The sequence below is a fragment of the Phaenicophaeus curvirostris genome, chromosome 2, assembly GCF_032191515.1.
Source record: "Phaenicophaeus curvirostris isolate KB17595 chromosome 2, BPBGC_Pcur_1.0, whole genome shotgun sequence".
In the NCBI taxonomy this organism is placed as follows: domain Eukaryota; kingdom Metazoa; phylum Chordata; class Aves; order Cuculiformes; family Cuculidae; genus Phaenicophaeus; species Phaenicophaeus curvirostris.
In genome coordinates, this window is record NC_091393.1 from 21,105,626 (window position 1) to 21,127,863 (window position 22,238).

The 22,238-nt window shown below is 41.6% G+C and overlaps 1 protein-coding gene across 13 annotated transcripts in view; it reads left to right on the plus strand.

Moving 5' to 3' along the window:
• DST (dystonin) overlaps positions 1-5,278 on the plus strand; it is a 140,964-nt gene extending 135,686 nt beyond the window's left edge. For all 13 annotated transcript variants that reach the window (XM_069851456.1, XM_069851455.1, XM_069851454.1 and 10 more), the window contains 2 exons: positions 2,126-2,249; positions 4,219-5,278. In XM_069851456.1, the coding sequence (XP_069707557.1) occupies positions 2,126-2,249; positions 4,219-4,484 (390 nt within the window). In that variant the 3' untranslated portion in view covers positions 4,485-5,278. The remainder of the gene's footprint in view (positions 1-2,125; positions 2,250-4,218) is intronic.
• The last annotated feature ends 16,960 nt before the right edge of the window (positions 5,279-22,238 follow it).

Here is a 22,238-nt window from a genome sequence, read left to right on the forward strand (position 1 = left end):
TCTTGTTCACAGCTCATGAGTTACTTAGAAACTGCTAGCACAGCAGTCAAGCTGTATGACCAAAATTTGAATGACCTTGAAGCCAAAGTGTCTCCTCTAATTTCATTGCAGTCAGTGAAAAGATTGCAACCTGAATCAGGCTGCAGGCTGACTTGTCACTGGCGGTTTTACTCTTGCCCTGGGTTAGTTAGAGGGCTCGGTGAGGGGAAGCTTGTGCGACCATCACCTGTTTCTGTCTGCTTTTCACATGCCTGCACTTTGATGCCTATTGCTATTCACGTGAAACCTGGTGCTAAGCTTACATGACCTTGGTGTGGCTTTGCTCAGAGATGCATAACGAACTTCTCACTCCTTCCTTCTGTGCAAGTGGATGTGTTACTCGTGCACACTGCAAGCGTGTATGTGTGTACAGTGCTTCAAGCACATGGGGCTGTTGCTTAGAAAGATTAACAGTAGTACAAAGTAGAGTCGTTTGTCCATTTCCAGTATAATCCTGTATTTTCTTCCATCTCTTAGCTGGTAAATGAATTGTAAGATTAATTGATGGTATTCTAAAGGCTTTTTAGCCTTTAGAAAGGTGTTGTTTTCATTGAATTACAATGAGGTGAAAGCAGTTGGCATTGATTCCAAGTGGGAGCACTGTGTTTCTCACCTGCTTTTACAACTGCCAGTAGTTGCAGTGAATTTCTTTTATGTAAGCCACTATGGTTTAAGATCATGAATGGAACAAGTGGGGCTGGGGTAGGTTGCAGTGAATTTCCAAGCTATTCTGCAGCATTTTCTGCCCAAGAGATTGGCCGTGTATTTTACATGTAGACTACCTTTGGGTTTAGGGCTAAACTGAAGAACAAGCATGATCTCTTTTTTTTGGTTCTTTAACCAGTGATTCTATTCCAAATCTTCCCAAAGCGCAGCAGCTTCAGTCGGGGCACTGGAGAGCATTCTCCTTGTACTCCTGGGCAGTCTCTGTATTGCAGAGATCTCCAAGGTGTGGCTGGCTGGATGTTAAGCACTTGTATGTGGCTTTGAAAGAGTTTAACATCATCACCAATCCTGTTAGAGCCAGCAGATTGTTCCGTAGCATCTCAATGTCTTTCTTCAAATGTGCCTGAAGTGGTGTGAGCTGGTGGCTGCCAGGCAGGTTTCTGTCCAGCCTCCGCTTGGTGCTTAGCCCTCGGCAGCTCCCAACACACTCCTCTGGATCTTGGGTTTCAGTATCTAATTCTACCCCACCATTATATGGGTATCAATGGTACAGAATGCAGGATCCTAGGATCCAGGCCACTCAATGTGTCCTATTCATCACTGCAGCGTTTTTTTCTTATTTTTTGATATTTACTTAGTACTTTTGTCTTGATCAAATGAATATGAATACTGTAGTTCTTCTCTTATTTGCGTACACCTCCTATCTAGTACATTACATGCAGTTTGAGATTTGAGGATTTATTATTTGTGGTTTTGAAAGCTCTCTTCCCATCTGAGGTGAATGGAAATAAAACAAGTCTTGATTTATAGAAATGAAAAAGCAGGCAGAGTAAGACTATGGAGTAGAGACATTTAAGCCAATATATCACCAACAAGAGCTTTTTAAATTAATCCTGTGTCTCCTTTTTCTGCTTTGTTCTAGCAAAAGGTTTTGAAATTCAGTAGTTTTGTCACAAAAATGTTTATAAAATGAAACATATAGTCACCACTAGTGACCACAGTCAAAATAGTGGAAAGTCAAGCTATAAAGAAATAAAACCTCAACTACTTGTCTCTAAGTCATGTACCATCAATTAATCTTATCTGCTTGACTAATCATAAGTAGGTAGCATTTTTCTTTCCTAGTATGCATTGAAATACACACAGAGAATTCTAAAATGTTAATGTCAAATAGACTGTTCAAGTGATTTCTTGTTTTTGTTGTTTTACATTTGGACTTCTTCAAATACCAACTGCTAAAGGAATGTTCAAAACTTTAGATCATGAAAATGTTCACAGGGGCTCAGACCAGTATTTCAGACTCACAGTGAATGTTGTGGAGATCATATTCTAAGCTGTGTGCTACCTAATAGCAGGCCTTACCTTCAGTAGTAACAGTTTAAAAAACCTGTTCCGTTGTTGGTTTGGTTTTTTTCCATAGGGAACACCGATTCAAGGAAGTAAACTCAGACTGCCAGGATATCTGTCAGGGAAGGGTTTCCACTCCGGAGACGACAGTGGCATCCTGTCAACAGCAGCTACCAGAGTCAGAGCTCAGTTTGCAGGTGAGCGTCTCGACTTTAGGGCTCGATCTGCTGTTTCCTTTGTTTTCCACCTGAACGCTTAGGGTCGCATTAGGGTGTGAGGGAGATATCAGGTGAATGGGAAAGAGTGAAAGTCCTACTGTCTACATATTCGTATCACCAAGGGTGCACATCATCAGGATAATGGTCCTCCGTTTGCATTATTGCACAGCAGGCATGTTCAGCTCTGGATGTGCAAATTCACGACTGCAGCCTTCTTGGCAGAAAAATTCCTGCCTTGTTTTCTTTCCATGCTGATCTTTTTCAATCCTCCTAAAGAAATCCATCACAGGAGACTTCTTATGGCTCATTCAATGCGTGTATTTTTTTTCTCCAAATATCAAAATCAAAGTTGGCAAATTCATGACTGCAACCTTCTTGTCAGTGGCATCTCCAACATATCTGCTTAAGGAACTAGGGAAGAAGCGTTTACTTCAAAAGAAAGGGTTCAGTTCTTCACTGTATTCAAGTTATGCTCAAAGGTCACTTAATCGTGACTTTTCCATTTCTTTTGAAAGAAGAACTGCAGGGAGCAGCTGTAGGTGACCTTGTTAATGGCATATCTCATAGAGATTTTTAAAACAGTATATGAAAACAGAAAGTGTTGAAGCTCTGCTCTTCTAGGATCCTCCAGGCAGCTCTGTATAAAGGAGAGGGCTAGATGGTTAGAAAAGAAGATAGCTCTACGGGCTTTCCCACCCATCTTAAGCTCTGCAGAGAATACTGAGCAGTACTGGAAAATCCTGCTCAAAGAGTACGTGTCTTTTATAGGTGATTTGAAAAATGAACCACCTAAAATTTCAGATTCAACATGGTGTTCATCACACGTACAGGCAACCAGATTTGTCAAGATCAAAAGATTCAATAAGTAATTGGAAAATTAGGAAAAAACACATTAATGGTCTTCTCTTTAATATTCTTTGTGGTTTTTTCTTCGTGGCACGTTGTCTCGGCAGGCTTTTACTTTAGCAGACTTGCCGAGAGCTCATTTACTCAGCCACTTGTTTGGTAGAATGTGTTCTCTGCTCTTGTTTATTTGCATCTTTCAACTGCACGGGTTTGATTTTTTTTTAAAAAGAGGACTACACATTTAAAAATTGGGTTATTGTTCTGCATCTCCAAGGTACATCTAGTGAGAAATCCGGAATGCACGAAGAGGCCAGATAATGACTTCTTCTTTCAGATTTTAGCTGAGAAAATGGCAAGGGAAAGAAGGATCTGGGTGTTGAATGAATGGAGTACATGTTTAGTAAGTCAAGAAAAGTTTACAGGATAATACATTTTTAATGAGATGTCTCGGCATTTGATCATAGAATCATAGAATGGTTTGGGTTGCGAACTACCTTAAAGCCCATCCAGTTCCAACCCCTGCCGTGGGCAGGGACAGCTCACAATACACAAGGCTGCTCAAAGCCCCATCCAACCTGGCCTTGAACTCTTCCAGGGATGGGGCAGCCACAACTGCCCTGGGCAACCTGTGTCAGTGCCTCACCGCCCTCATCGTGAAGAATTCTTTCCTAATGTCTAATCTAAATCTTTCCCCTTCCAATTTAAAGCCATTCCCCCTCATCCTATCACTGCATGCCCTTGGAAACTGTCCCTCCCCAGCTTTCTTGTACACCCTCTTCAGGTACTGAAAAGCTGCTCCAAGGTTTCCCCACGGCCTTCTCTTCTTCAGGCTGAACAACCCCAACTCTCTCATCCTGTCCTCATAGCAGAAGTGCTCTAGCCCTTGGATCATCTTTGTAGCCTCCTCTAGACCCTGTCCAACAGTCCCATCTTGCATTTCCTTTGCTTTAGTGAGAGATATGGCATTGTCTAGGTTGGCTGGCAGAGGTCTAAAGTTTAGTTGTGCAATGAGGAACTTTTGGGGCTGCCAAAGGCCAGGAAAGACCTGCTCACGTTTTCCATCCTTAGCTTTAATACTGATGGACGTATTTTCTCTCTCTAGAAACCAGAAGAACTCCAAGCAGACCTGGAAGTCGAGCAGGAAGCAAGGCTGGCAGCAGGTCAAGTAGCCGCCGAGGCAGTGATGCATCTGACTTTGACATTTCAGAAATCCAGTCTGTATGCTCAGATATGTCAGAGACTGTTCCTGCTACAAGCAGACCAACACCCCGAGCAGGTTCTCGGCCAGGATCAGCCAAGCCTTCTAAAATTCCAACTCCCCAGAGAAGGCCACTAGCCAGCAAATCGGACAAGTCCTTGAAGAGATAATATGATTGGCTCCGTAAGGTCTTTTCCTTTTGCATTATTTAAGTTCGTGAGATGTAAAATATTATGTAGAAATTATTGTGAAATATCGCAAGAGGTGGATTTTTAATTCTGCAGATGGCCTTATTTGTGTATTTGTCGTCTTCTTTTATGTGTATAATTTTTGTCAGATTTGTTTTCGTTTATGCCATATCCTGTGAGAAGGGGAAGAGTTTTTAATGTAAACTAACAGTTGTACACAGTAATGTGTAGAAAGTACACTAAAAAATAATTGCCGAATGTACAGTGTACTGAATGTACAGTAAGTCTCTGCAACCTGAATAAAATAGACCTATCACTACGTCATTAGTTAACAGTAAAGGATACCTCATGATTTTTCTTTAAAAAAAGAAAAAGAGAATAATAAAAAGCCAAAAGGACACAATTACACATTTTGAGCTAACGAAACAAACACTAAAGGATGTACGTCAAAAATACTAAGGAATACAAACCCACATTCACAATACCCTTATTTATACAGCGTCTCTCAGAGGACTCACAGAATTAATTAAGCACTCGCCAGTAATATGATACTCCAATACCTTGCAGCATTTCTGTGCCATTGCTTTCAATGAGGCCAGACACATTCTGGATATCGGAACTGTTATTCTATAAGAATATCAATATAAAGTGCATTCATGTAAATGTGAGGTTTTCTTTTGCTTGAGTGGATGGTAGCACTGTATCATTGAACTCATTTTGTATCAAAGCAATTTTGCTTGCAGAAAGCTCTGAAATAAACATGTCCCTTAACTTTATTTCTGTTGTATTTCTTATTTTGCAGGAAGGTAATTCTCTGTGTTATGTTTTAGGGCGTATATCATCTCAGATGACCAATAATTACCATAGGATCATAGGCTTTAATGTAATTTCCCATTGTCAACAATCAGATTTTGGTTAGCTACTGTATTTGTTTAATAAAACACTAAATTGCAGATATCGGATCATATGAAATTATATCTAATCATTGTGTGTTGGCAATTATTTTCTCTGTATTAAACTGCAGCATTTATAGGTGATGTACAAAAGGCATAAAGAGTAGTTCAGTTGCTCTTTTTGTCAGTGAAGTATGTTTGCCATTCATGGAGTCTTTGAAGGGATTAATAAAGAGTTCATTTCCAGTGGGAAAAGTATGCAGCTTCAAATGGGAGTGATGTGGAACAGCTGGGCCGATGCTGTAGTAACTCACTCAAAATGTAAGAAATTCAAAATGCTCTTTAATATCAAAAAATGCTTAGGTAGGATTTGACCAACACGGCAGACCAAATAATTTATACCTCACTGTTCATATACCAGGAAGTGCTGGTATATGAATATATATATGAGTATAATTTTAGGGAAAGGCTAATTTATGGTTGGTCCCTTAGCATGCTGAAAATGTATTACTAAGATGACGATTTCCAAGATGTCACGAGCTTCCTCCAGACTCACAAGTTGACTCACGTGGTTTACAAGAAACAGAAAAACAAAATAGTACTCAAAAGATAATTCAACCAATGAAGATCAGCTTGTATCAACGTTTCCCCAATGCGGAGTTGTATGAGTGCTTGTGGGAAGATGGCAGCAGCCAGTCCTGCTGCAGCTGGTTTGGGAAATTGGCACACACGTTTACTGAATACTACAGCATCGTTCTGCTGTGGTGCTTTATATTTCTGCATTTCATCTCTCCCGTTGCTGCTGTTTGTCCAGGAAGCGCTTCCCTACCGCATTAAAATACACCAGGATGACTTCAGGGCTTCTTGGAACCCCACGACACCCTTGGATAAAGAGCAATAGTCTACATTTACAGATGGTCACCGAAGCATCTCTTCTTGTAAGCAGGAGAAAGGAGAAGCGTAGAATTTAGGCACTTGCGTGGATAATTTGGCTGTGGGAGAAGAGGCTTCACGAAACATTCTTGGTGCATTTTCTAACCACAGGACTGATGGTGAAGGGGTAGGGATGGCAAATCTGAATCACTCGTATGTGAACCCAATGTTTGCTAAAAAAGCCCAAGGACTAAGTGGATTTCTGTGGTTTGTTGACTACTGCAAAACAAGGGAGGCTGGGACTGGCAAAGTGGGGAAACTCGTAAGAGAATCATCCAGTATTGGAAACCCAAGTAAGAATGAATTAAATGGGACTAGGAATTCAGTTTAAAAAAGCCTAAATCTTTCTCAAGGTGTTATAGCTTAGTTAATTATGTTCTTCCCCAAATTATTTAACTGCTTCAGAGCAATACTAAGAACTCCTAAAGGTAAAAGAATTTCCAAAATTCTGTCCTGTGTTACAAAAATCACACTGCAGGTGCCTGAAAATAAATGTTGGATCCTCTGTGCAGCTCTGACCCAAGGACAAAGCTGCAGAATTTGATGAGAAAGGTGTCTTATGGACTTGCCAGTAAGTGACAAGTAGCTCAGGTTCAGTGAACTACTCCTGTAAAGAAAGAAGTGGTGTTCAATTTCCATCCTCCTGTAATTAAAAAATATTTCTTCTTTGCTATCAGCATAAGCAAGAGAGGAAGGATCAGCCCTATAACCATTTTCACACCTTGTTCAGTCGCGTGAATTTTTACATAACCTCATCAGAGATGCATTTTCTCCCTTTTGTTACCCTCCTAGCAACAGGATCCTAAATTCCCCCAGCCTGCTGGATGACCCTAAGTGGAATCAGCCATTTAGTGTAGCCTAAAGTCTTACACCCGTGTGGTCTGTGATTCTCCTGTGCAGCGAAGGAGCAGAGGTGATGGGCGGGGGTGCAGGAAGAAGGGCTGGAAAGTCTATGGTTGTGAGAACCTAATTGTTTAGTGAATATTGTGTGTTTAGCACTTAGAAAGGCTGGCTCAGTTCTAGGATCCTTTACTTTTTCATAGAATCATAGAATCACCAGGTTGGAAAAGACCCACCGGATCATCGAGTCCAACTATTCCTATCAATCAGCTTTCTACATTTCTGGTTTGCTGCCTTCAAAATGGGAAAGTGTTTTCAGAATTCACTGAAATCTGCAGATGAATCACACAGAGTCACAGAACCACTAGGTTGGAAAAGACCCATTGGATCATCGAGTCCAACCATTCCTATCAAATGAAGCCCGTGAGTGAAAATGCACCAGCGGAAGGTCTAGTGATGCCTTGTGACCTTGGCATCCTCAGATTCTTCAGTTTAGGTATATTGTGAGCCTCTTAATTACATGCTAAGATATTAAGTAGACTACAGTAATTCAGGCTTTGCCATCAGCACATATCTTCACAAAAGCATAGGGATGAAGTTGTACACAATTAAAAATTAACAGATTAGATGCATGAAAATAAATTTATGCAAGCAGCTATTGCATACCATAGCCAGCAGCAGCATCTGAACCTGCTGCTTCATGAACCATGGGACTGGCAAGACTGTCCACCTCACAGCTTGCTTATGAGAGAGGGGTTGCAGTGCTCGCAAATGCTGGACACATGGCTGAGCCCCTGCTGTTATGTTTTGTAGATGGAAAATAAGCATCACCTGGTTTGCTGCATCTCGGTATAGTTGCCCTAACAGCTTCCAGGTGTTTCCAGTCAGGCTGTGTGGTAGCAGCTGAGCTCATCCTAGCTAGGCTTGTGGGATTTATCTGGATGGTGGCTCTAACCACAGGCCATGGTAGGGAGTGGTGGTGTTAGAAGGTTTATAGCTTTATGTAAAGTGAGTGGGATTTTTGTAGAAGAAAGACAAGGTGCTTTCCTAATGAAAATTGTTCTTTTTCTGCTGGATTTGAATAAGCTGTTTGATAAGATGGATGTGGGAGAGATGGTTGGCTTAGTTGCTTGCTTTCCCCCCCCCCCCCCCCCCCAAGTCCTAAATGCAGGTAGGTTGCTCATCTCTGTAGAAAAAGTTTTATGTTAAAAAGAGGGACATTGCAGAGGACAAGGGAGCTCTTCAGAAATAATGGGTGAGGCAGCAGATTAAATTACGTGTAACTTGCATGAAAGTGCTTGGTGGGTGATACTATTGAGGTATTTTTTCATGCAGATTGAAATCCTTCTGTTAAGACTTGTTCGGAGTTTGGCTGTTGCTAATGAAGTGGTATCTGACCCGAAGCTAAAAGAGTCTTGGGGGTTGTTGTGCCATAATTAAGTAATTCTTCTGAATTGATATTGTCGAAATAGTCTGAATTACAGCTTGGGGTGCTCAAACTGTGCTTCTGTGTTTGAAGGTTGACGGAAAGAATGATGAAGGTGAATTGCGTAACTTAGCTGGCATCCTGGATGTGTAAGTACGAGAAAGTTAATAGATGTGTTCTTAGTACTTGAATGACTGAATATGAGTAACAGCCCCAAACCATAAATCAGGCCCTGTCAACATCTACAATCTTTTTTGTTCCTCTGGGAAGAGGCAGCCAGAGTGATGATAGCTCTGTCTTGACAGGAAAAGCTGACTTGGAGCTTTTTGTGGGGGTTGCAATGATCTTTCCAATGTTTAGAAAAATCTCCAACACCATTAATTGGGTTTTTTTCCTCTTTTGGGGGCTTGATCATAGCCCTTCTAGGTCCTATTTTATTGACAGAGTAATGGGAACCTAAACACATATGGATGAGTTTGTACTGTCTGGGCTGTTTTTAGAAGCAGTGAGTTCCTATGATAAAGAAATGTCTCTACATTTAAAAGCCTGGGATCAAAATATTAGACAGGAAACAAGTTGGTTCAAAATGAGGACGAAAAAAATAGGCTTTTAAGTACTGCAGATACTGAGTCACTCCACATTGGCTGATCAGAAGAGGGGGTGTGGCTTCACTTCTAGTAGTACTGATTTGAAGCTTTACAGACCAAATCGACGAAACAAGGTAATCACAGGTAGGTAATGTTCTTCAAAGGCTCTGCAGGAACAGAATGGGTAAAGTAGCTGAGCTGCTGCCTGGAGTCTTCTCATCTCAAGTGAGCCTGAGAGGACTGAAAAGTGTCTTAACACAGAATAGAAGCATTTTCTTAAAAGGTACTTGTAAACTCTGGGAAACTGTTGATCAGTTTGGACTTGAAAGAAATGGTAGGAGTAACACTAACTGGCATATTAGTAGAAACCCAAATAAAAATACTATGGAAGAGTTGGCTTAGCTTCTGGAGGCCTTACAAGCAGCCTGGAAGCCCTTGAGAGGATCCCTTAGCATGGACAAAGGTAGAGATAGACCACATGGCTTTCCAAGAAAATTCAGTAAGGTCTTTCATCACAAATTCTCAAAGAACTAAAGAAAGTCAGCATGCTATTTAACATCATGAAAAAAGCCGGGGAGAACAGTGTAGGAGAAGGTGGCCAGTTTTAACAGAAGAAAGAGGTCTACAGTGGAGACCTTGACAGGCTTTAACAGAAAGCTGAAAATGCTGGCTCAGAAGTTTCTGAAGTGTACGTTGTTGGAAGGGCGCTCTGGAAAAAAGCATCACTGTTTCTGTGATTCATCGTGCCTCTAGGGAGGTGTGCATTGCTTTCCACTGATGCTGAGGGTCCTGCAGTGATGAGCTCAGCCCTAGCTAACTAGCATTTAGATGGCTAATTTAAATAAAACAAATCCCACCCCAAATCAACGAGTTTATTTCTAGTTAAAGATAACATGGGAAGGGATTTTTGTGAATTATTTGGAAGCTCTGCTCCTGGCTTCTATCCCTCGCACACTAAATGCATTCTAGGGATATGCAAAGCATGGACCATTATACAATTTAGCACCACTTCTATTCACACTCCAGAGACACAATCCCTGTAGGATGGGTGGAGAATCCACTTGTGTTATTGCTCTCAGATATTCTAGGAACTCTTGAGCATTCCTGGGATCCTTCATCAGCAAACCCAGGTACAAGCAAGCATGTTCCCCATTGTGTTGCCCCTAGTCTCTTACACCTCAGCAAGGTATAAATCCTGTTCCCTTTGGCTTCTCCAATCATTCATCCTACTGGGACCCTTTAAAGATCCATTGACATTGGTGTGAATTGACACATCTTTCATGGGACACTGGCAGACCATGCACATCTTCAAGGCCCAAACCACTTAAAAATTTAAGTCATTGAGAAGAATACCACATTAGCATCTTCTTCTGATCCATAACACAATTGAAAGCAAGAGAAAGATAACAGAAAGGGATTTTCCCCAAAGACAGGAGGTACTAACTACTTTGGTGTGGTTGGTTTGTGGGTTTTTTCACCCCTTTCTTTGCATTACAATTAAGCACAATTGTGTGTGGCCATTCATAAAAAGCTCTTTATGGAAGAAGAGGGGAGGGAAAAAAAAAGGCAAAAGAAATGTTAGGTTCTGGTTGTGATGAATATTTACTGAAAACTATTTCTTTGAATAGCTCTCCATTCAATTAGAAGTTAGTCCAGAGCACAGTTTATTGTATTGGAACTCAAGAGTAAAATGCAGACATTCATTTTAAGGCACGTATAATTTGGTCTGTAAAAATACAATGAGATGCAGTAAAAACAAACACAAAGAAATTAGGCAAGCCTAATGCTTTTTTTCAGAATGCTAGCAGTGAATGCTGCTTCCACATCTTGTTACTGTTTTAGTTTTGCAGAGTATATTTGCAAATACTTGATAAAGTTGTTCTGAACTGTAGGGCAGCTCTGCAACGTTTCCTATGAAAAGGAGCAAACTGAATTTTCCGGCGCTGTGTTCGTGGCTCTGTAACAAAAGCCAAAGTGATGTCTCGGGCGGCCAGATGGCAAGGAGGGTGTGTGAACAGTGGCTCCTGAACTTGGGCTGAACCTCCTGGTTCTGGTCCCCGCGCAGGCACAGCTGCTGCCTCTCCCGGGGGGCCAGGCAGCGCCTGGAGAGGAACAGCCTCTTGGGGGGCCATGGCTCATTATTTCTGCCGATGCTTGGGAAGATTGTTAGCCTGACCACAGTGTTTTCAGGCACTGGAAAGCCTTTGTTGAGTCTGCTGCTGTGGTCACTTAGCCAACACAGACTTCTCTGTGTGATTTTGTTTTTTAAGCACATACTGTGTTGACCTGGGAAATGAAATAGTGAAGAAATAAGCTTTAGTCTGGAGGGGGGTGGAAGGTGGGGTGTTTCCCCTGTTTTTTCTCAGCTTATGAGGACTTATTAAATCTTTCCGTGTTCTTAAGCGAGTTTTGTTTGTAATGACGCAAAAGAATTTTAATGTAGCTCTCTCTGATGGAAAAAGCTCTTACTGATTGCCGATGGAAACTTCAGTTTAATACTTGGTAGCCTTAAAGCTTTCCAGGCAAGAGAGCTCCTCCTCCCCTCTGAGCTCCCACTTTGCTTCCAGTGATGCGTTCATGACTCTCCAAAAATGTTGCCATGATCTCATCCAGTAAAATAACCCTGGTTGGTACTAGCCCAAATTCTACATTAGGCTGTAGTGGCTACAGGGGTATTTGCTTAGGGATATGATTTAGTAGCGGACAGGTACAGTTGGAATTGATGATCTTAAATCATCTCCTTGAATCCTATGTTCAGTTCTGGGCCCCTCACCACAAGAAGGATGTTGAGGCTCTGGAGCGAGTCCAGAGAAGAGCAACAAAGCTGGTGAAGGGGCTGGAGAACAGGCCTTATGAGGAGCGGCTGAGAGAGCTGGGGGTGTTTAGCCTGGAGAAGAGGAGGCTGAGGGGAGACCTCATTGCTCTCTACAACTACCTGAAAGGAGGTTGTGGAGAGGAGGGAGCTGGGCTCTTCTCCCAAGTGACAGGGGACAGGACAAGAGGGAATGGCCTCAAGCTCCACCAGGGGAGGTTCAGGCTGAACATTAGGAAAAAAAATTTTCACAGAAAGGGTCATTGGGCACTGGCAGAGGCTGCCCAGGGAGGTGGTTGATTCACCTTCCCTGGAGGTGTTTAAGGCACGGGTGGATGAGGTGCTAAGGGACATGGTTTAGTGTTTGATAGGAATGGTTGGACCTGATGATCAGGTGGATCTCTTCCAACCTGGTGATTCTATGATTCTAAAGGTCTTTTCCAACCAAATGATTCTATGATTAGGCTACCACCACCCTCTCTTCCCTCTGCAGAAGCAATGCCTTGAGGTCAGCACAGGGGGAAACTCTGGCCTCTCGGTGGCAGAGCATAACAGAATGCAGCAGTGGTCAATCCACAGGCAGAGCTGGTGGCTGTGGTGGGAGGCAGGCAGCTGTTTGGTGTCCTGGTTTCATCAGAAGAAGAGTTCTGTGATGGTTGGGCACACTCACCCCCAGGAATGAGAGGCCTCATTGGCTTTAGCCAGACCATACTGGTGCCGGGAAGGTTCTGCAGGATTGACCTGTCTTCTTTCTAATACCAGGTGGCTTCATCAGGTTCAGGGCTGGATATTTCTTTCAGTTAGCTGCTGTATCACAAAGGGATGGTGATGTATAGGGCAAGAATTACCCCAGTAATCTCCAAAGTCTGCAGCTGAATAGGTCTTTACTTAGCCAGGAATAGCTATCAATAAAAAAATCACCTGTTAGCTGCTCTTTTGTTTCCTCTTTAGCAGGAATCTGAGCATCCTCTCTTCACATCCTCCATGGGGACTTTCTGAAAGGCAAGTGGGAATTTGGGAACCTGTTCTCCTGTTCTGAAGGTGTGTGCATGCAGCAGTGTATCAAATCCATAGCTCCAAGTACCTGCAGAGGAATCAAAAGTGCGACCGTGCCATCACCTTGTGTGTCCTGCTGGTCCGTGGAGGTGAACCAGCATTTATGCTGCTTGCTGCAGTGTGTGAGTACTTCATAGGAGTAACTGAGCAGTGGAACGCAGACCTCTAAGATACGCTTTGTTCTTTTCTAACCTTCCCTCAAGAGGAGGACTGTGTGTGGTGGGTGTTTCCAGTTTGGTTGTGTGTCTTTATTTTAAAAGCTTCATGATTTTAGTATTGGAAGGATAGTTGAAGATATATTTATTTCTCCACCTAATGAAAGGCAGTATTTTTTTTCCTGTTCTCTTAGAATATGGCTGGAATTTAAAATTAATCCCTCTAAAAACTGTCTTTGAACAAGATAAGAATTACTCTTTCTGTAGAAAATGCCATCATGTTGGAAGGGATAGAAAGGTCCCCTGTGGTTTTTATTAAACTAGTTAAATTAGTTTTGCCAGAAAAGACGGGTAGATAATGCAGACCAATTCCTTTGTTTTATTAACTTTTTCTCTGGTTTATGTTATTCTTTTCTAGTGAAACACTAGCAGAAGTAAGCAATTCATCAGGAATGTCCTAAATAGCAGGCAAACTAAAAGGGGAGACTATCAGCTGGAACTGTGTTTTTCAATCAAAAAGGCAGAGATCAAGGAATCTTTTCCTTGTCTTAGGTATATGGCCTGCTGTATACAGGACTGCCTTTTCATATTATGTCTTTATATACTTGTAGTCAGACTCGGACCTTGAATATAATGTTATTAAACTTCCTAAGGTATAAGATGTGGTCTCCAGCTCTACATAAATGAAAGCAAACATTTTCAACCGAGTACTCGAATGATGTTGAGGGAGTTTGGGTTCAGGCACAGTGATGTCATTTGACCAGTAAAAAAAAAAAGCTCTGAAATATTACATAATTGTCCATTCATTCTGTAGGGTATGATTGTTACAATGCTGAAAATGTTTAGAAGCACCTCTTGGGGGGGCAAGATTTTAGGCAGCTGCGTTAACATCAAGTGATCATTTGGAGAGTTCTGTTCTGGGGTTGGTGGTGGCTTTTTGCAGTTAAATGCCTGTGTATGAGCTTACCAAACTGAGGTCATTTGCAGTCCAGCACAAGGCTTGGAAGGTAAAGTTAGAGATAAAATCAGTTGGATCCAAGAGGAGAAGACGTCCGTTTGTTGTTGTGATATTAACTTTCAAGGAAACATTTTTGCCATAAATTGCACTGTGTAAACTTACATGTATTGTCTCAGGCTGGAGCACCAGCTGTGTCTATCACTGGAGAGATCTACTTAATGCATGCCAGCAAATACTATGACATAATTTATTTATACCTCTTAGAATAGCAGGAGTAAGGCTGAAATCCATCTGCCTGTAGATGAAAGGTTTTGTTCTCATTTCTGTCCTGTCCAAGGATGCTATACTGCAGCGATCAAGTGCCATTGTGACAGATGGCAAAGAAAAAGCAAATTAAAGCATATTTTCTAATTAAAGTCTGAAATAAGTGTACAATTCAAGTAGAAATAACTGACAGAACTTGCCAACTGAAGCGTGAGCAGGAAGTCCTGTAGCACAAAGATGTTCTACTGCATCTGCGCATTTGCGTGGCAGGGTGGGGAGATGAGTCTAGGATTGACTTGATCAAGCCTGGAGAAAGATGGCCAAAATTCATGTTAAATTTATATTTCTAAAAATCAGCATTTAGTTATGTTTTCTGTCAAGGTTTTTCTTCAGTTAATCTTTCAGAGAGGAAGACCAGCCAAAATAAAACAAGAAGTCTCAGATATGATTTAATGTCATATCTTGCAATAGCTTTTCCTTGGCAGGGCTTTGTTCTGGCAGTAAAGCAGAAGATGAACAGTCCTTCTTGAAGCTGATACAACATTGGATGAATCTTTAAACAGAGGGATGTTGCAAAATGGTGTAAAGAGGCAAGCTAGCATGTCAGGCTGGATGATACCGCGGTGTTTCTTGAGCTAGGGTTCCTTGTCATAGTTTTGTAAGGCATCAGCATAAAGCACTTGTGTTGGTGATCATTCTATAGTTAAAAAAAAAAAATTAAATTACTGGAAACGTGAAAAATACCATGTGCGATAGTTTCCTGGCTAATCTTGGTTTGCCTCAGAAATGCTCTGGTGATGCTGTGCTTCCAGTAAACATTAATATAACAGAACACATTCTGTTTTCAGCACTTGTGACGGTGACTCTCCTCTCTAGCTCCTTGTTGTCTGGTCTGGTGTAGTGGTTACAGCAGTCTGCCAGCATTTTTCCTCTCTCACTAAACTGAACTGAAGGCTCTATCGACAGCAATGACTAGCAGAGCTGGAAAAATAGAGATGCCATTTCTTGCTCACAGGAGGTTGGCTTTCTTGTTCTTGGAGTTCATGGTTCTGTGTGGAAAAATGATAATGACTATTTGGTACTCCTGTTCCCTATGCTGAATGAAACCAAGAAATGACGTGCAATGTGAGAATGCAAAAGTCAACACACATGAGTACTTTGAAAAATACCGGGACTAACTTTAATGATTTCCCTTAGGATATGTTTTCCTGTTCATACATATCTCTTTCTAGAATATCACAAAGTTCACCTGGAGAATGGAATTCAAAAAGTACTGAAACATTTTCTTTTATCTTTTTTTCTTTCCTGAGGCCAATAGGTGGAAATAAGTATTCTGTGTACTTGCAATCTCTCTCTTGTGTTTGAGATAACACGTTATCTAAGTTGTGTTCCTAGAAGATCTTTAAAATTAAGAGGCGGATGAGGCAGGAGAGCAGAAAACCACATTCTTGTGAAGTCAGAATTGGTCTTAATGTTGTGGCCCATAGAGAGACAAGGTGCATTTGATAAAGCTAGCATGAACCAAACTTCTTGGCAGAGTAGAAGTGTTCAGCCCTTGTAGGAAGTGTCCTAAACACAAATCTGTGATCACCGTGGCACTGCTGGTCCTTTATTCTAGTAACTGTAACCTTTGCAGAGTGCTGCTGTGCTCTTCTCATTTTACAAGCAAGATAGCTAAAGAGCAGAAAGAAGGGAATACACCACTTTCAACAGATAGGAAACAGAGAAGCAAATTAACCAATTTGGCTGGGAATATTCAGGAAATTTGCTGGCAAATCAGGTTGGTTTGGCACACTGGATCTCATTAAGTCCTCTACCTGAAAAGAATGTCCCTCTCTTTCAAGCACATCGTAATTCACTATGTTTGTTTAGGAACCTAAATTTAACTGAAAAGATATCCTGAGTTATATAGAAATTTGAATTTTGGTCAATTTTAAAAATAGTTATAGCCCAGGTTTTACTCAGAGAGGATTATCAGGTAGAGAACGCATTGCATGTGCCAGGTGCAAATATAAAAGTCAAGCAATTACACTACACTGTGCCATTCAAGTGCTTCTGCTAGGGAACACAGGCTAGAGGGAAATGCAAGCATGAATATGAATTTGTCTTTCAGTTTGGGGCTCTGGAATGTTTCTGGTTTAATAGTGTTCTAATAAAATCAAAACACTGAATCTTTCCCAGCAAAGATATAAATAGAAAGTAGGCACCCTCTTTCTCACACAGAAAGATAAACTGCAAAAGGAGATTGTTCACAAAATGGAAAGAATCCAATAAAAAACTCTGACATTTTACTTCTATCTCCAAGCTGCCGCACTTCTGGTAATAAGCAGCTGTTATTTCTCTTTCGTTTTCCCGTGTAATTGATTTATTCTCATGACTGAGAATAGCGTGATGCAGCATGAATAAGACAAATGGCTTTTCTGCGCGGTGGCCCCACCTGCCTCTGACCTGTGAGCTAATGGTGATCTTCAAATCCAAGTGGTCTTAGTAGCTTTGGGCTGTGCAAACCATATAACCAGAATCCACTAAGAAGACAGGTCAAAAATCTGCTTCTGTTCACGTGTTGCAATCCATATTGTGTATATTTGGGTTTGGAACTTGCTCTGCAGATGACACAAAACTGGGAGGAGTGGCTGATACACCAGAGGGCTGGGCTGTCATTGAAAAGGTTCATGACAGGCTGGAGAAACAGGCAGGAACCTCATGACATTCAACAAAGGGAAGCGCAAAGTCCTGCATCTGCAGAGGAATAGCCTCAAGCACCAGGACTGGCTGGGGGTCAGTCACCTGGGAAGCAGCTTTGTGGAAAAGGCTCTGGACACCCTGTTGGACACGAAGTTGACCGTGAGCAAAGGCAGCCACCAGCGTTCTAGGCTGTGTTAGGAAAAGCTTTGCCAGCAGGTCAAGAGAGGGGATCTTTCCACTCTGATCAGCACTGATAAGGCCACACCTGGAGTCCTGTGTCCAGTTCTGGGCTCTCCAGATGAAGACATGGATGTACTGAAGGGAACCCAGCAAAGAGCCATAATGATGAAAGGGTTGGAGTATTTTACGTAAAAAGTGTGGTTGAGAGAGAGGGAGCTCCCTCTGACTGGAGCAGAGATGGAATAAAGAAGGTGGAAGCTGAATCTTCTCAGTGCTGTCCTGTGAAAGCACAAAAGGCAACAGGGAAAAGTACTAGTATAAACTTTTTGCTGTGATTGAATGCTAGAATAGGTTTCCTAGACAAGCTTTGGAGTTGCCATTCTTAGAGACATTAAAAACCTGATTGGATGTAGTTCTGAGAAGCATGATCTAGCCAACCATCCTCTGAGCGAGAGGGGAGTTGGACTGAATGATCTCCAGAGGTCTCTTCCAACCTCAACAGTTCTTTGATTCTGTGACACATACCCTCATCTTTAGAACACACAAAATCATATTCTTAATGATACATTCATAGCGCTGCTGAAACCAGGAGCGTCAGCAACAGCTATGGCTCCCAAAGAGCTCTCAATACAGGTAGACAAGACTTAGGACCGTAAAACAGAAGGGCAAAGAAATAAAGCGACTTGCTGAAGGCAAGCTGGAAGTCATATCTTCTGTATCCCTTGCACAATGCTCGATTCACAAGTCTTTCCCCTTCCCTTGCCCCTCCTCCCCTCGGCAAATGCTCTAGCTTTTGTTTCAGGGTCTGCATGGGTAGTGAATGAAACATGAATGCACAGATCTTGCTTGTTATGAATATAATAATGCAGATTATATTTCTGAACCAAGTTTGCACTCTATTCAGCACTTTGGGGAAACAGACGTACATTCATTCTGTGAGAACCTCTTCAAAGATCTGTTCGCAGCCACTCATCAGAAGTGCTACATCTCTGACTATGAGTGAGAGAAAAAGCACTTTAATTGAATCCATGAGTAACTGACTGACTGCCAGATTGTGACTGGTCTCTGCACGAGCCCAAGGTTGCATGCTTTCTGCTGAGAGCGAGAAACCACTGCTGGACCACCTCGTCCTCCTACCCTCTATGAACTGCCCAGTAGACAATGCACGGCAGAATGAAGGCGAATCCCTGGCTTATTTCAGGGTACCTATGTGATCCGAAAACTCAGGTCCATGCAATGCAGAACATGCATTCTACTAAACAATCTCCTAAATTTAGCTTCTATCTATGTACAGAGCTGTAGGTACTCAAATAGATTTGAATGTTTGTAGATTTGTTTAGGGAAGTAAGGTTTCTAAAATGCTGGGAATTAAGCTTAGTCTGAAGCACAAAACTACTGTGAAATGGAAGGCACTGTTTTATAGCTTTATGCAGTGTTCTTTTGACTATTTTTCTCTGTAGGTACCAGCATATACTTTGGTTTCTGTTTGAATTTTATTTCAAGTGGACACGTCTGCTCAAGTGCAAAATGTGTCTTTAGCTTCCCTACAATGCTGTGGGATATTATTCTACTCTATAATACATAGAAGTGACTCTTGCTCTAGAGATGTGGAAGAATTGAGGTGCCTGGATGTGTTCAAACAAAGGCAATGAAGCTGGTAAAGGGTCTGGAGCACAAGTCTTTTAAAAGGGGTGGCTGAGGGAACTGGGGTTGTTTGGTCTGGAGAAAGGGAGGCTAAGAGACCTTATTGCTCTCCACAACTACCTGAAAGGAGGTTGTAGTGAGATGGGTGTTGGTCTCTTTTCTCAAGTAACAAATGATAGAATGAGATGAAATTGGCCTCAAGTTGTGCCAGGTAAGGTATAACTCTTAGGATAAACTGGATATTAGGAAAAATTTCTTCACCAAAATAGGTTGTTAAATATTAGAACAGGCTGTCCAGCGAAGTGGTTGAGTTTACCATCCCTAGGGGTATTTAAAAGATGTGTAGAGGTGGTGCCTAGAGGCATGGTTTAGTGGTGGGCTTGGCAGTGTGAGGTTAATGGCTGGACTCAGTGGCACTAAAAGTCTTTTCCAATCTAAATGATTCTATGATTCTGTAAGAATTCACAAGTCATCACATAGTTTTAGATGTGGACTTCAGTTTCATTCCACACCTTTGCTTACTTGCTGTATTATAGGTTTTGTTTTCTGTCCTTCCATTATTGAAGGCTGACATACTCATCCTTTCCTAGAAAAAAACCCTGATGACTAATCATACAAGGCATCCCTAAAGAAGGTGGAACAGGATGAACAAAAGCATCCGGGTACCCAGGGCTGCTCTTATGTTGTTTGTTAAAAATACACTAATCTACTTCAGGAGATTTGATAAGCATTTATTTTGCTTGTAGAGAGCAAAAGACAAAAAACCCACCCCCCTCCTCTTTTTCTGCAAAATGAAAGGAACTGATGCAATTGTTCTAAATTCAGTACAATGAAGTGTTATCGGACCAGTGCCAGCAGTGTATTTCCTGCCAGTGTCTGCTCCTCCAATCAGTTTAATTATGAGCAATTGTTTGGGTTGTACTGTGAAGAAATATTAGAGAATGGAAAAAAGAACATACTTCAGGTCATAATTTTGCAACTGATTCATGGTTTGGCAGCAGCCATTAACTAGATTTTATGCTTTACAACACTGTAATAGTATCAGCACGGATCAACCTTGCCATATAAGCACATAGAGCACAAATCCACCATTTATTTTGACAAGGTTCTGGTTGAAGCATTTGAAAAATGCTGGAATAACATTAGCTATTGGCTAGAATTTTTAGTTAATTGTGTGCCTGCTCTTATCCAAGGGATCTAAGCAGGCTATGAAAAAAAACTGGCTATTGTTAATGCCTCCTATGTTTATCTGTCGTGTCAAATTTTGATGATGATTTTTCTTGTGCTTGACACACATCTCATGTCAGGCTGCTACATGCAGAGTTTGTAGTACTAGATTGGTTCTTTTAGAGGGACAGACTGGGGGAAGATGGTTCTTTCCCCAGCTCTCCTTCTGACGTTTTGTTTTCCTTGGGAAGTTGAAAGTTTCACTGAGCTAACAGGATTGCTCAGGAAGTGAATCCTGATTAAAGTGTCCCTCAGCTTGTATGGAATGGTTTCGGTGTAGACTGGGGCACTGCTGCTGTGCTGTTCTTGCAGGATAAACCCCCAAATGCCAAGTAGTGCTGTTCCATATCCAGGACAGGAGCCAGCTGGGCACAGAACTCAGTTATGGAAAGGAGAAAGTCTTCAGGTTGCCGAGGCTCATGTAACCACCATAGGTGTCGCTCCTTTGCAAGCAGAGGATTTTAGACTTCAGGCATTATCAGATAATGTTTATCAGCAAACTAGAAAAAACTCCCTTGGAACACAGAAAATGAGTTTCTAACACCTGTGGCAAGTGTTAGTTTTCAGGGGATCATGCCTAGATCTGATATATGACATGCTGCAACAGCGTGCTCCCTGCAGGAATGTAATAGAAACCAGCCTGACCTGGATCCTGTTCCAGCACAAAACAAGACATGCACTTGTTTTCAGATCTGCTAATTTAAAATGTTCCTTTTTCCGCTCTAGTGTGACTTGTGTACACTCCTACGTGTTCTGATACCAGAATGAGTCTTGGATAACTAATGCATTTCTCCTTGCGTGGAGTGAAGCGGGATTAAGGCGCATAAATTGAGTAAATGCTGCAGGTGGCATTTTACATCTCTGCCAGGTTCTGCAGTTTTTACATTAAGTATGTTTCTCAGATGTAGCTTAATCCTGCAAAGTTCAGGGCATATAAGGATCCAGCTGTTTGTAAAAACAAGTGGATCCAGCAGCAAATCATCCAAGGCTTGGGCTGCTAGGATTCTGCTGTTAAAATGTGAGCAGTGGTAATTTCTGGCAATGAAGTTCTGAATTTCAACAGAGTTCAGAAATAGTAGTTAGGGGAACTGAAGTTCTGTGTTTGGATCCTACATTTAGTACTTTGTTGTATCTGTATAGCCTGAAGCTCATTTAAAATTAAAGAGAACATATTTTGCCCCTCACTTGCCTAAGTGCGGCTGGGGAAACCATTTCCCACGAGGAAGCCGTGTTTCCTGTGAATACGAAATCCTTCCCTTGTAGAGCTGTTACAGCAGGAACAGTAACATCAGTCGTTATAAGGAACAGACAGTAGGGAAATTAAACTCGTATTTGGAAAAGTAAGATCAAAAGCTTGGTGGGAGATAAGGAGATAAGACAATATGATGTGTCATAGATGTTAGCAGGGAAGAGCAGAGATTAAAATCGCACTATCCTAGTTCAATTTAATGGAATATAACCATGAAAAATGCTTTTATTCTAGCCACTTACATAGCTAATGCATAAGGGCAGAGGTGGGTCTCATAAAGAAATTTCCATTACGACTGATGTTTTTACACATTGTATTTTGACAACAGTCTAAAAATAAAATTAGTTATGTTCTCAGATTTATAACTGTTTTATTTTATCCAGCTGTATTCATGGAATTACCCAGCAAACTGTAGTTAATATGAGAGCATGGCTGTTATCTGCTCTGCCGCTATTGCTACCTTCTGCCATTCCCTCGGAATGATAGAAAGAGGTAAAGAGATTTTCTGAGCCTTTTACCAGCCTTGTTACGCTGCTTAACACTATTTGCTGATCGTAAGACTTTTGCTTCGTGGGAAAATGTCTCCCTGACATCGTCTGGCTGTTCAGTGTTGAACCTCATCTTTTATTGGGCTGCCCTGTCACTGAGTTATGCGATCTCCTCACAACCCTTTGCTTTCATTTGTGCTAAGTGCCTCTTTTTCTGTACCATTTACAAGGGCGTTGAAAGGCACAGTCCCTACAGGAAAATAACCTCCACTATGAAAGCTGGGTTTTATTTCTACTTCTTCTCCTCCCACCCTTGAAGACCTTATTTTATAAAGAATT